Source organism: Haliotis rubra, unplaced genomic scaffold (genome assembly GCF_003918875.1).
Source record: "Haliotis rubra isolate DU_JTF1 unplaced genomic scaffold, ASM391887v1 Scf2162, whole genome shotgun sequence".
Classification (NCBI taxonomy): Eukaryota; Metazoa; Mollusca; class Gastropoda; order Lepetellida; family Haliotidae; genus Haliotis; species Haliotis rubra.
The window spans coordinates 16,794-32,779 of NW_025766184.1; the positions used below are offsets into that span (position 1 = coordinate 16,794).

Below are 15,986 nucleotides of genomic sequence, written 5' to 3' on the forward strand. Positions count from 1 at the left end.
GCCAGCAACATTGTGTGCCCATTGCTGCTGGCAGCTATAGTTGCCCATTCTATCATACTCATTATTTATTAGGGCAGCCCACAGATCAACCTCACCTCTGACCTTGAACCCAATATTTTCTTGTCCTTATTTCAATGAGTTCCTTCTAAGGGCATATATCTTCTTTCTGAAGGATGTGTTTCAATAATACAGCATAGTCATGTTTGTGTAATATGGGTTCATCTATATACAAAAAGTCATACTCACAGTTACATTTTCAAAAATGACTACATTCTGCTCTCCACCTCTTTGAGAAACAGTTGATTCAACTGCAGGTGGATTCACACTAACCAACGACATCTGCTCGATATGACACTCTTCATCCACTACCTCCTGTCCTTCAGACACAACACTGCATATAGACTTTCTACATGTCTGGTCCCGTTCACCGCTGTCATCTCCTAATGGTAGTGATGCAGGTCCGATGGCATACAGCTCATCATTCACCCCTGAATGGAGAACATTCTCATGTAGAGATGATTCAACAGGTATGTCCAATAGGTTTCCATGTCCAAGGCTCACCTCCCCGAGATTAAGCATACCCACATCGTAGCTGCCCAGTTGTGACTCTGACAGGTCACTGTGTCCAAAGTCATCATCATCAGCAGCAGCTGCAGCACCACCACCTGCATTAGGATCATCACTGTAATGGTGTGGCCTGTAATTCCTGAAGTGAATTGCGTTGTTTGGAGGCCTTATTGAATGATAGCCACTGTTGGCTGTCTGTGAGGGTGGCAAGCGAATAGAGTAGAATAACCCAGGAGGTGAGTTGTGCGGTTGTGTTTCGCCTGTAAGGTTCAAGTAGGTTTCTTGATCAACAAGTGATCTGAAATGATCATCCGTTGGTCGGGTATCTCCTGGAAATAATACACAGACTTCATAAGTGTTGGGTAAATAGATAGATTTTAGGCTTTGTCAGCAAAATTGGATATGGATTAAATATTACGAGAATGGGATGATACAATCAGTATCACAAGCTAGTTAAGTTTCAGCTTCCTTGGGAAGTGATGAAGCAGCAGGTTAAAGATTGTGGACACCGGTTTGACACACCTTTCATCAGTCTCTTGTAACCATGGTAACTACGGTAACTAAAATATGTGTGTGTCTCAGTTACAACTGCTCAACTAATGTACTTGAAACAAACCAGAAACAATTATGACTTAGGCTGGGCATTACCAAAACATCTGTATTACAATCTACAGTAAACTATGGTCATAATGAAATAGGCACCATAACTGAGGTTCGTTTTACACTTGGCTTGGACCAAAAAAGTGTTCTATTTATCAGTTAATTAGATGTGTGTTTGTTGTAAACACAGGTTAATGTACTGAGATACAAGTACAGTAAACTACCGTTATGATGAATGAACTCAAAGGGCTCACTATTTTACTTCCTTATAACTGTAGATCGTAACAAGCATTCAGACTAAAATAGGCTGCAAGTGTTTGGGACAAAAAACAACAGTTCTTTATATCCATCAGTTCGTTATAAATATGTTTGTTGTAACACACAGAGGTACAGACAAGCTGCGTATCTGCATAAATTACGCAAATATTCATGTGAAAACTTCTATTAAGTCTATTCTATACAAGTACGCTTGAATTTTTGTAAATATTCAGTAAATTTGATCTTACATGCGTACACATACAAATGTCAAAAGCTTGGGTACCGGTGGATAGATAAAATAACAAGAAAATTGAGAGGTTCTATTTCACCACATGAACTTGGAAACTTGCAGTCTTTCTTATCGTTTCTCATCTTACAAATAATAATCATATTAACCAACATATATCTAAATATATTTTTACAATTAACAGAAAATGGCAAAATACCGATTTGATTTTGAGTGAGGTGGGTACAATTTATTTGGTTACTCAAAGGAAAATTTGAGATTAACACAAGCGAGTACATAACGCAATGACCCAAAAGGATATCTGTAGCCCTGAACACAGGTTACTGTACTGAGATACAGGTACAGTGAAGTACAGTAATGATGATTCATTGATGAACTCGGAGCAGTCACTATTTTACTTCCTTATATCTGTAATTCATTACAAGCATTCAGACTAAAATATGGAGCAAGAGATTGGGACTAATTTTAGTGTGTTTTAACTGTGGTACTTCAAGAAAACAGTTTGATATATCTGTCAGTTCGTTATAAGTGTGTTCGTTGTCAACATAGTTTACTGTAACAGTATTGTACTGTTAATGTTGGAAGCTAAAGCGTTTGAAACAGGGGTGGAAATAAGTCCAGGTGTTTTTTCTGTCAGGCAAGCAAATTTGTATGTCATGCTGTACCAGTGTCTAGTTGACTTTCCAATGCTTATTTAAAACATCAGCAAGAAAATTGGCCGGTATAGTGGAAAAATTATCAGGGCAAGTGATTTTACATGTGCCACTGTACAAGAGTACACTAGCAATTTTAAAGTTATTTCCACCCCTGTGACAATGACTGCCACTGATTGTCCAAGCAGAACCCATTGCTGCCATTTTGTGGTCATAGATTCAAGGGACATAACATATGAGAAAACTTAATTCTGACTTTTACAATGTTTCAACAATCATTTTAGACAGGAAACATTACTTTAAGTGAATTTTACTCATTATATTTTTTGTCCTCTATTCTGAAACACAGAAAACATGTTGCAATAAGAATTATTTGAAAAGTGTATTGCGGTTTCCCCTTATAAAAATAATACACTGTGGTCTAAATTTTGATAAGCTAGTCTTATTGATTGTGACTTGATGGTGTTAATATAAGTTGCATCAGGCTGTAAATAATCAAGTCTGGACCAGACAGACCGTTGATTGCAGGGCTCGATTTAAGAGATGTTAACCTACTTGCACCAGGTGCAACCTAAGACAAAAAACTACTTGCATCAGCCAAACTCAAATTGCACTGCTTTTACTGCAATATGTAATGAAAGAAATATGCTACTGAATTATTTAGATGTTTTCAATCTCATCATAATGCAACTAATCCCTGGTTTTTTTCCATTCCTCATTAAATTTGTAAGTCTTAATTTGTTTAGTATTGCATGTGACTGGATTTACGTTTGTCTCTAATTTACGTTTCAATTATCATCTGTAGTTTTATATTGAAATGCCACACACATCAGCAATGTCAATGGAATCACTCTTGTTCATATTAGCATGTTTCTCAGTTTCCGAGTTTTGTCAGCTTATAACTTCACTTGATTTCTTCAGGAAAAATATTGTACTGTACCTCTGTATGATGTTAGATTTATCAATTTATTTCTCAAAAATTGGTGCAAGTTAGATTAATACCTAGGTTGCACTTTGTAATATTGGATGCACCAGTGCAAGTATCAAAGCACTCAATTGAGCCCTGGATTGATATAATGAGCAGCATCCTGTCCTCCTGGACATCCTAATTTTTATCTCGGTCATCCAATTCATCTCATCACTTCTTGCAATAATCACATGCCACTAGCATATTCTTACAGAGAATCAAGTTAGACAAGCACTGCTACTAAAACAAAAACCAGTCAGCAAACTGTCTAGTCCTTTCAGACATCTTGTCGAGAGTGTTCTTAGGAAGACATACCAGACTCTGGTGTTGGAAAATGAAGCCTGTCTTCCTCTCGCCCTGCCTCGTCATCATTGTGATTGCTTCCATCACTCATCACGCTGAAAGAACAGATCACATGTGTGGCTGCTAGTACTAATACAGACTTGGTTTTATAATGCTAGCATGCCAGATACAAGTCAGTGAGTATGGTTTTATAATGCTAGCATGCCAGATACCACGAGTCATTGAGGATGGTTTTACACCGCTTTTAGCAATAATCCAACAATATCACAACACGAACATCAGACATGGGCATCACACATTGTACCCATGTGGGGAATCAAACCCCGGGTGTTCGACGTGACGAGCTGACACTTTAACCACTAATCTACCCCACTGCCCCACCAGATACAATGCCTCAGGTTAACATGGGTGTCCTACTCAGCAACTGAGATACTGACTGACAACTGGTAGATGTAAGACTTTCATATCGTGGGTTAGATCACTGACATTACGTACCACTTTGATGATTTGTGCCTGACTCTGAGTGTGGGTTCCGAATCCCGGATGGGACTCAACCAAACACATTTACTAGAATCTGAGAAAGCGTAATCCCAAATATTAGATACATTACATCTGACCACTTTCAAAATGCAGTGTGTATTCATTGTGTTTACATTTGTTCAAGTGTTGTTGTTCACACACTGAACCGATGGGGGGAATCGAACCCAGGTCTTTTGGATGACCAGCAAATGCTTTAACCACAAGGCTACCCCACTGTCCTTTAGGTGATATAATTTTATACATATTATGCATGACAACTACGAGATTGTCCAGAAAGAGGCACAGGATTTACACCATTCATAGACAGTTGATAAATCTGACATCTATTACAGAATGAATATATACAATTTTCACAATATTAACATTGAAATTTTCATAAACATAAATGCAATTGTATTTAACATGCTTAACAAGGATAATGAAAACTGGTTTGCATATTTTTTATCCGGTTTGGAATTCTTCTTAAAGTGTGATCAGTATGGAAGTAATCAAAACAGGCCTACCTTTAATTACGTGGGTAGAGTGAAGGGCAGATCATGAGTTGTAAGGCGGAGGATGAAGATGTCCCGATGGAAGGACGTCGCTACATGATTATGTGCAGGGGGTTGATGTGGTAGAACTGATCTTGCACACATAGGCGAAACTTCTTCAATCCTGAAACAAATATTGCATGCAAATTCTACTGTTCTGTCATTAAGATTAAAAACACTAATTTTGAAAACAACCAAGAAATCACCATGGGAGACGAGGGCGTATTGTTTTGATACAGTGTTTCAGCAAAACTGTTAAGTACATTTAGCAAACAAGTGATTCAACATTTGATGAAGGAACTAATATCTGAAAAAGACAAACTAGTTGAAATCAGGCCAGTTGTTGTTATGCATTTAATCATAAAATACTATATCTATCATGAGTATCTCCAAATATAAAATTGAAACAACTCTCTTTACCAGAACTACTTTGTGTCTACCTCAATTTACTTGTTTGTTGTTTAATTACAGAGTTGTTTAATACGACACTCAACAGTATTCCAGCTAGTTGACGGTTTCCTGCAAATAATTCAGTCTGGATCAGACAATCCAGTGATTAACATAGCAAGCACTGATCTGTGCAGTTGGGATATGGTGACATGTGTCAACCAAGTCAGCGAGTATATTCACCCAATCCTGTTAGTTCCTACGACAGGGATTACTTCTTTAATGAAGACACTAGTTCACTAGAAAAAGACACTGGGTGCCATTAAAATGCTTCATTACTGGACACACAGACCCTCTTCACAGTATAGAAACATGTTGACCTTCTTCATTGTATCAGATCACATCGATCTACTGCAGGAATTACTTCGAGGCAGGTCAGGGAAATGGACAATCAAAGCTACAGATAACCTTTTGGGTCATTGAGTTATGTACTCGCTTGTGTTCATCTCAATTGGGTATCCTAATTTTCCTTTGAGTAACCAAATAAATTGTACTCACCTCACTCAAACTCAATTGGGTATTTTGACATTTTCCATTAATTTAAAAAATATAATAAAGTTTAAATGTTAGTGTTTGTGATTTACATTTGATCTGTAATATGAGAAACAATAAGAAAGACTGCAAGTTGTCAAGTTCATGTCCTGAAATAGAACCTCTCAATATACCTCAGTTACCTTATCTATCCACCGGTACGCAAGCTAAGATTTGACATTTTTGTGTGTACACATGTAAGATCACATTTATTGAGTATTTACTAAAATTCAAGCGTACTTGTACGCAATAGACTTAAAATGAATTGAGTTTTCACATAAATATTTTCGTAATTTACACAGATACGCAGCTTATCTGTACCTCTGGGACAATGTAATGGGGTTGGGGGCACTGCAAAAAGAATAGTTGAATTGTCTGTCAAGCAAGGCAAAACTAGAACAGAGGATTCTAAAGACTTCTATGCATGGGGACAAAAGTTTTCCTTGAGTGCAAAGTACATGTTTGTAACCTCTGAATAAGCATGGAATGAAATCACACAGATGAACAAGAAGATGATTCCGACTAAAGGAACCATGAAGTTATAATGCAATAGTCACTGTTTGGGCAGAAGTCATCAAAAGCATTTCATGCTACTTTAATCTTTGTCTGTCTGAAGATTACCACAGTGATTGGATAATAGCTGATCTGCTGAAAACCTGACCTGCTGAAAACCTGACCTGCTGAAAACCTGATCTGCTGAAAACATGATCTGCTGAAAACATGACCTGCTGAAAACATGTTCTGCTGAAAACATGACCTGCTGAAAACATGATCTGCTGAAAACATGATCTGCTGAAAAAAATGAAGCTGTCATTCCAATCCCCAATGAAACTTGTCATGACATCACAGAAAGTGATGTTGAAGCAAACAGTGGTATGACAAGAACAACCAACAAGGGAAGCTTAAAGGAGGCGTGAGAGTGCAGGGGCGGAATCAGCTTCTTGAAAAGGGGGGTGGGGTGCACACTCTTGAGAAAGTGGGGGTGCACATTTCATTTTCAGAAGAGTTTCAATGGTCATTTAATAAACTTTCAGGACAAAAGTGGGGTGCGCACCTCTGCACCCCACCCCAACTTCCCTCTGGATCAGCCTATGGAGTCAGCCTAAAACGCGTTGCGGGGGACAACAAGATGGATATGCCCTCTGAAAGAAAGTTCTGAGAAAATACTTGCCAAAGCTCATCTGATTGCCAGAGGATTCTAAGAAATAGAGTAAAGAAATCTGCCAAAAGATTCTCCAACATGTTCAACAGAATCTTTACTGCTGTTATTAGCCATTATGGCACAACAGAAATGGACACCATGCTCCATAGACATCAAGACAGCATTCTTACAGGGCTCAACTTTAACCAGAGATGTTTTCCTTCGACCCCCAAGGGAAGCTCATGTGAAAGGAGTCCTGTGGAAACTACAGAAATGTGTGTATGGCTTGGCAGATGCGTCACTATATTGGCATAACAGGATCTGTGAAGTTTTGCAGTCTAGTGGGGCAAGAATATCTAAAGTTGACCCCACAGTGTTCTATTTCATATCAAATGGAAATCTACAAGGTGTGCTTGCTAGCCATGTGGATGATTTTGTTTGGGGCGGTACTTTAGAGTTTGAAGAAACTGTCATTGCATCAATTAGAGAGTCGTTCAATGTTGGACGTGAAGAAGAGAGCACCTTCAAGTATGTCGGCATGACTTGCGTCAACATGACTGCGTGAGAAACCTAACTCGTCTGAACATAGATAAGGATGGGATGTCAAAGAAAGAAGCACTCCTGAGCACGTCTGAACTTGAGATGTTCAGATCAAAGGTTGGACAGATCTTATCGATAGCATGACAGAGCAGACCAGACATAGTTCTTGATGTATTTACTGTCGAGTAAAAGCACATGGCGTGCAAAGATGTTTTGTGTTGGTGAACTGAATTAAAACCAATTAACTATACAGTCAATTCAGACATGAGACTTTGCAGGGTCAGGTCTTGACTGTGCATACCAGGGTATGAAACTCACAAAAAATTCAGCCAGACCACAGGGCTGGTTAGATGTAAAACTTGCCAGCCCTGATCAAAACTTACCTGCCCACAAAATATCTTCATACATGTCTAAATTTAAACCTGACAGGTGAATTTGAGAATCTGGCAGTCTGTGTTGAAAATAACACGTCCTGGGCGGTTGGGCAGGCAGGTATTTTGAACGCTGTATACATACAAGGTACAAAGGACCACATCGTGGTTCCCGGCTAGGGTACGCACAGTGGGTATTCAAATGTACATGAGAACAGGATGTTCCATACAAGGTACAAAGGACCACATCGTGGTTCCCGGCTAGGGTACGCACAGTGGGTATTCAAATGTACATGAGAACAGGATGTTGCATACAAGGTACAAAGGACCACATCGTGGTTCCCGGCTAGGGTACGCACAGTGGGTATTTAAATGTACATGAGAACAGGATGTTCCATACAAGGTACAAAGGACCACATCGTGGTTCCCGGCTAGGGTACGCACAGTGGGTATTCAAATGTACATGAGAACAGGATGTTGCATACAAGGTACAAAGGACCACATCGTGGTTCCCGGCTAGGGTACGCACAGTGGGTATTCAAATGTACATGAGAACAGGATGTTGCATACAAGGTACAAAGGACCACATCGTGGTTCCCGGCTAGGGTATGCACAGTGGGTATTTAAATGTACATGAGAATAGGATGTTGCATACAAGGTACAAAGGACCACATCGTGGTTCCCGGCTAGGGTATGCACAGTGGGTATTTAAATGTACATGAGAATAGGATGTTGCATCTTTGCAACAACCCATTTTTTACTGTACAGTTTGCACACTTTATTTTCATGAGAATTTCAGTGGTCACTTAATAAACTTTCAGGACAAACCTATGACTGACAGATTTTTAATACTTTTTGGTACGGCAGGATATCGCAATCTGAAAGGCGACAGTAAATCATCCCGATAAAGAGGATGAATGAATGTCACATCATAAATATAGTACTGTAGTTAAAGGGGCACTGATCCAGAGCAATTTCCGTGGACTGGTTGTTGCTTTTGTTATTGTTTTGCTTCCGTGAGTACCCGGATGATATCCCAGAATTTTGACTGGTTCGTGACCTCTGATGCACCACCCGCATGCGCATGCGCAATTGATAGTATAAGTATAGACTGATCGACAAAGATGAAATCTCTTTTACTCGATAATATTTCCATCTTCATTATTTGGATAACAAATGAAAACATTTTGGTAAAAAATGTTAGAACTGAAACATAACAAAGTCAATGTACATCTTTATATTTTGTCTTATAATCCTAATTAGTTTATTATCATATTTGTATTCATTTTGAAACTTAATGAAATGAACACGATCTGCTTATTAGTTTAGTTTACGCCGCTTTTAGCAATACAGCAATATTATGGCGGGGTACACCAGAAATGGGCTTCACATATTACACCCATGTGGGCTTATACTTAGTGAATTTATAACATGACTGTAATATCTAGACATTTTATCGACTGCCAATGGGAATCATATTTCACACACACACACACACGCCCTAAGTGAGACCTAGTGTATGTTGTCTGTCTCATTACACTTCATGCTGAAATAAAAATGATTCTGTTGAATGCTATAACAAATGAATATGAACAAAATGCAAATATCGAAATTAAAACAGACTAAAGTTTTGCAAAAATATCAGGCTATTACCTTGTCCGAGGAATGTATCCATCAATATCCACATAAAGGAATGAGATGCCATTCATCTGCAGCTGACAAAGAATCCTGTTCCATGTCATGTGTCTCTTAACAGTCTTATATGCGATAAAGTGATCTATCATTTCAGGTTTTTCACATTGTATAGTCCCATTGGTCACCCAAGATAGCACACCTGACAACTAATTGCATGATGTCCGCTATTCTTTAAAAAAAGTAATTTAGTTTGCCAATAATGAGCAATCAATCAATGTATTGGCGGTTAATCCTTTGAAGGAAGGACGTTGTTTTTACACAGGCACTTTACGACAGGGTGTATTCAGTATAGATTAGTAAATCTACATGCATAAACAGGGAGGTACTGCCTATCTTTTGACAAATCCCCTGTGCAAGATAAAAGCAATTAATCAAACAGCGTGTTATCGGTTAATCCTTTGATCAATGTCTGTTTTTTGTAACTCAGCTGATAATTCCTCTTGCTGCACTTCAATGCGCATATTACATAAGATGTAATATATTTGCCACATCAGACCTTAATTTAGAATGTTGAGTATTTATTCCAGGCACGAGAAATGCTAAATGGGAGCCTTTGTCAGGTAATCTGAGTGGTGTTACCACTAATTATACCTGTCATAAATTCATTAACTTGCCATCAGGTGAATGATGGCAAATAACATGTGTAGGTTTACCACCAAACAAGGGTTACAGCAAGAAAGTAGTAATCGCTGTATTGCATGGAAGTTTGATTGCATAGACTTATGGGCCAACACTGTTTTCAGGATACGAACGGAACTTCATTGTTGCATAAGAAATACACATAAGCAATTGCTGTGTACTTACTTAAAGGTCACATGCAACCAAAAAATCAAACATAATTAAAACACAATTATCACTTATTCATGACACATAATATACATTGCTGGTTATGAAAAAACATAAAAACAAAATTATAAGCGTACAATCGCAAATCAAAAGTGCAATATTTTGTACTTGGGTTTACTTCCCAAGAAACGAAGCAGCCGGGATACCGAACCCAGTCAGAGCGGGTGGGTGTGCACTCAAGTGTAACGGCTGGTTCATTTGCAGATGCTCTCACGGCTCATTGTGTGTGTATATATATAGATGTTGGGTTTTGTAAATACATGCTCATTTTTTGTGTATAACATTTTGCAATCAACAGACATCATAACATGTCATGTGTACAAGTATCACACCTGCCTGTCTGTGTAATTACATAATGTGACAGAGACCGAACTCGGACCATAAATCAATGCATTTTGTTTATGGTGTATAGCCTGATTCGTGTTAAGTTCAAATTGCATGTGGTCAGTGATCGAAGTTTTGTATTGAATACTGTCATTAGCAGACGGGCAGGCAGACACATAGGTGCCAATAAAACAGACATTGAGTTTTGTCTGTGACAACGACATATCTATATATCACAGTTAGAAATTCTGTCGACGCTAAATAATGACATTGCTTTTAAGTATCGAAATGAGAAAGTGACTCGGTAAGAAGAATGTGTGGTGAAATAGACAAATGAAATTATATGAACAGTTAATTTACTGTCATAACATATAAAAGCTTCGCACCTGTGAAATATCAACAAAACATTAGAAAAATAGCTCACACCAAAGCCTTCACCGAATATTCACCGGACAACCTGCTTCCAAGCTCCGCGAACCTATTTCATTGCGCATGTGCTATGAGCGTAGCCCAGCTGTTGAAACCACTTCAATTCCCCCAAGCGCTTGGGGAAAGTTAGTGAATCGTTTGAACTACGATTTCGCGCGTTTTTTTCCTCGCGTTAAATTCAAGTTGAATTTGCATTTTTGATGATTTGTTTCGATAAGTCCATACCGAAAAGTATCAGAATCTGCAAAGTTGTGTTTTACGTTGCATGTGACCTTTAAAAACTGTATATATACCTATTTACCTAAGTCAATTTTCAGATTTTCTAGCAATGGCAAAGTGGGTTTGTTTAGTTTTCCAGGCGCGTAGCAAGCCAATCTTTTCTTGTAAGCCCAATAGGTTGCAAAGCTTTATATTTAGATGGTATTGAGGGTTTGCCCGATCTTTGTGTAAGCCCTGGCTTTTTTTTACAATGGTAGCTGCGCCACTGTTTACGGATTCAAATACATTAAATGTGTGTTTTTAATATCATAGCATAGGTAATAGACTTCATATTTTTACATGACATGATTAAATATCAAGGTAAAAAACACAGAATTGGGATCAAATTGGATCAGTCATTATACCATCCAAGCATTAGAAAATCTGAAAAGGCCTACACTGCTGGAATACTATGTTACAATCAGACAAAAAGTACTGGGGATATTTTCAAATAATGGCATATGATGGGCATCCACCTTCCTAATGTCCCACTGTTTAGGTTGAAGAAATTCTGCCAAGGTGGACAGTAGCTATCAGTAGCCCAGTGCCAGTGTCCGTCACGGTCGAGGGAGCAGGGGCTGACCAGCCTGCAGCTTGGTTTCGTAATTAGACTGTTGACGAGAAACATATATCGCTCCTGATCAGTGGCCCTTTAAAGGGTACAAGAAAGCTTCGTCTGTCGACACACAAACTTTAATCCCGTTCTATTCAAAATATTGTCTGTAATTACCACCATGCCGTACCATGTTTTCGGGGTATGTCTTTTTCCCGTAATTTCTCACGTACAGTGAGATGACAGCGCCATCTGTAAACACCGTCTCGAGTGCAGAAGCTTCCGTGGCAACCGGGACACAAAATGTTTGAAATATCCAGCTTTCAGGTAAGTTGTGACCTGAATGTCTGTAAAAATACTAAAATTCTACCCTAGAACGTAATGCACTTTCAGAACCTTCATAAATGTGATGATAACTTTTGAAATAAAGCTTGTAACTTGTAAAGCGGACCATCGTCTTCTAGAGTCAAAAGCTAAACATAAACATCACATGACTCTAATGGAATGTTGCTGACGTAATATAAAAACTATGGAAAACCGAATTGGTCGTCTCTTACGGATTTTTTCCCCGTGTTGCAGAATTCGTCTCACGACAATACAGAGCTATAGCCAAAACGATCTAACCAACGCATTTAAAGCTGTAACTGAAGATCAAATAAGTGTTTATATAAAGCATCAAAAATGTTTGCTGTACCAGAGCAGACCATAAGGGACTGCATATAATCAGCGAAAGTTGACATTGACTCCACCACTTCCGGGCCATCCCCACTGCTTAGTCAAATTGAGGAATCACGTTTGGCAAAGCACATAAGTTACATGGCTTCAGTGGGTTATGGTTACACAAGTTCAGAAGTCAACTCACTTGCAACTGACTTCGCCATAAGCTTGGGAAAGAAATGCACGGACTCTGCTGCATTCTCAATGCAATGGTTTTATGGTTTTCTCAGACGGTGGCCAGAGCTAAAAGTTACCAAGCCAAAATCTCTCACTGAACTCAGGGCTTATGCCACTTCTGAAGAAAAAGTCGGTAATTATTTCTGTGAACTGGAGAAAGTTTTGACGAAATATGATTTGAAATCGCGCCCAGAAAACATCTACAATGTCGATGAGAAAGGCATGTAATCAAGTTCATTCACCACCCTATGTTGTTGGATCGATTTCAAGTTCATCTATTGAGATTTCTTCCGAGCGTTCATCTGTTGTCACTCTGATAGGATGTGGAAACGCCCTTGGCCACCAGATACCACCTTTCTTCATATTGAAAGGTGCCCGTATGAGGGAGGAGTTACTTCATCATGCCACATCGGGAGCTGATGCAACTGTATCTGACAGTGGATGGTCGAACTTGGCAATATTTAAGAAGTACTTGGAAGGCAATTAGCGAGACAGCTGTCACCGCCGACATAAACATCTATATTGTCGAGACAAAACAGAAGAAAACGACAAAAAAGCCATCTTCAGCTACACCTCAGTTATCAGCTGATTCAACGCAGAAATATCAACCAAAACAAAAAAGTCAAGATAAGCAAACCAGCTACTAATGCGGACGATTCCGGAAGACCAGGACCATCAGGGTTGGATAGGCTTTTGATCAGCGATGACGAGCCAATCAGCGACGACAAAATATTAGACGAAGAAAAATGTTGCGTGTGTAAACTTTTCCAGCCAGTGGAATTACAGTCATGTGTGTCAGTGGTATTAACAACATGGGGTCAATGCATGTACCCGGCTTGTGAGCACTGAGTTCACTTAAAATACTGCTTCGATGTCACTGTACTGCGCAGACATGACATGTTTTATTGTCCTTGCCATGGCGTGCCATGCAGACAAGAAGAATCAATGTGCACATGACTGAATAACTTACCTGTATGCTTGTTTATATTTAACAATTTTCACAAAAAACACTCAAATAATCAAGAAAAATATGACCAGCTGGCTTGACTTTTTATTAAATGCTGTTGACTTCTTGGGAGAAGAATGCATCACCTGGGCATCCGTACAAGGTCATGACCCCGCGCTATGACGAGTAACCCGAAAACATGGTACGTCACTTCTCCCACTCGTGCTGGCAGACAGACACGATATGTTCCCTGCACTGGAAACCAGCGGACAACAGAACATTCTGACAATAAATTTATGAAAGGTTAGATGATATTTTATTACGGAATTACAGTTTTAATAATTCCATTTAGCATTATTTGGCTAAATGTCGTTATTGTACGCTCCATGCATTTCCTTAATTCCTACAATTATTCTCATTCTACTGACAATTACATATCATTTCTTTACAGCAAACACAACAAATGCCTCTTAACAAAACACGTGCTCATGTTTACAAACACCCAAAGATGTGCATTTCATCACATCCACTTACATTATGTCATAACACAATTGAACACGTCATCATAATATTTATATTACGTCACTTTCTTTCATTCCTCCGCCATTTAAGATAACCGTCATTTTATCAACCACTGGTTAGCAATTTCATTTTATCATCTTTTTCTCAGTTTCCCTCCCACCCTCCCCATGTTTGCCAAACCGTTTTATTCTATCACTTTCCTGTAACTTAAATCAGGCTTCTCATCTCAAACGTCCAAATACTACAACTGTCATCAACCCTATCTCTATGTTACATAACCTTAATCTCTTTACCCACAGATTTCATCCTAAATGGTTTAACTTTGTTGTACAATTAGAGTGAATTAAAATGACGTCAGGTCGCGAGGATCGGGGCGGATGCGGGACCAATCTCTCGCTCGATTTATACTTTGCTGCTGCTGCTAGGCTGTCTATTTTCCAATAGAGGCTACTTCCAACCTTCAGGTGGTCAAAATAGCATTTGAAACATCGCCGCTACCTGTCTCGTCTGTTCAGGGTCCAACGGAGAGCAGGTCATTAAATGGCTTTGGCTTGGCCCTGCATCCGCCTTCGCCTTCCACACCTGGCCTTTGTAAATCCAGTTCTCTACTTTGTTATCAATTTGTTGTTACATAGTTTATAGGAGAGTCGGACAATAATCTACTGATACGCAATAATTTACATGATCATCTAGTGTGTTATTACACGTTACACCATGGTAATATGAACATGAACAGGTGAAGCCATTATGGAAAAATAGTGGAAAATGGTAACATTGGGTTGTTGCAACGGTGCAATATCCGGTTTCCATGTACAGTCGAATACCCCTTGTGGTACGGGCTGTCCAATAATATTTGGGAAAAATTCGCCGTGGGTGCGGATTGTTCTGCTCCCCCCACATAAATAGCCTGTTTACAGATGTATACTCTGACTGACGAGAGACGTGATTTTGGCGAAATTGTTTGCGGTTAACTATAGCCGATCGAGAGCCGCGATGTGGTCCTGTACACAGGGGCTTGTAACGCTAAAAACTGCCATCAAGGCATATACTATCACTGACGGGGTCTTAGAATAGTACTAAGAATAGTACTAAGACCCCGTCAGTGATAGTATATGCCTTGATGGCAGTTTTTAGCGTTACAAGCCCCTGTGGTCCTGTATAGGACCGCATCGCGGCTCTCGGCTAGCGGTTAACCATCACTATCTAGAGTCTCCATGCAGATGTAGGATACAATTAATGATTGAAACACAACATCGTTACAATAAAACTCACCTTATCTGATGCTGACACATAAATAAAAGCCAAGTATACTAAGGACAAACTACCAGTATATACTGTTGAACATAGTGGCCTTCACACTTCCGCCGAATCGTCTATATCGACTGGATAATTTCCAACCCCGGTTTGCAACACGCGCTGTGATTGGTAGATTGCTTGTAAACCGGTTACAAACCCTTGTACCGCCGGAGAACAAGCGTTACATTAAACTGGGCCCTGTCTCGCATATAGCATTCTATTTGGTACTCGAATGTCTTAATCAGAGGTACAGATAAGCTGCGTATGTGCGTAAATTAAGCAAATATCTATGTGAAAATTCAATTCCTATTAAGACTCTTGCGTAAATAAGTACGCTTGATTTTTTGTAAATACTCAATAAATGTGATCTTACATGTATACACACAGAAAAGGTCAATAAATAAAATAACATGATATTGAGACATTCTATTTCAGAACATGAACTTGGCAACTTGTAGTCTTTCTTATCGTTTCTCATAATACAGATCAAATATAAATAACAAACATTAACATTTAAACTTTATTGTA

General features: G+C 39.0%; 1 protein-coding gene across 2 annotated transcripts in view; it reads right to left on the reverse strand.

The window, feature by feature from the left end:
- Positions 1-15,521, reverse strand: part of LOC124276996 — a 29,016-nt gene extending 13,495 nt beyond the window's left edge. Inside the window, exons 1-4 of one of the 2 annotated variants that reach the window (XM_046712650.1) lie at positions 15,435-15,521; positions 4,639-4,789; positions 3,608-3,690; positions 247-896 (exon numbers count right to left, since the gene is read on the reverse strand). In XM_046712650.1, the coding sequence (XP_046568606.1) occupies positions 247-896; positions 3,608-3,686 (729 nt within the window). In that variant the 5' untranslated portion in view covers positions 3,687-3,690; positions 4,639-4,789; positions 15,435-15,521. Of the gene's footprint in view, positions 1-246; positions 897-3,607; positions 3,691-4,638; positions 4,790-11,723; positions 11,760-15,434 lie in introns of those variants that run through there. The other variant, XM_046712651.1, reaches the window with a different exon arrangement.
- Between the last annotated feature and the right edge of the window lie 465 nt (positions 15,522-15,986).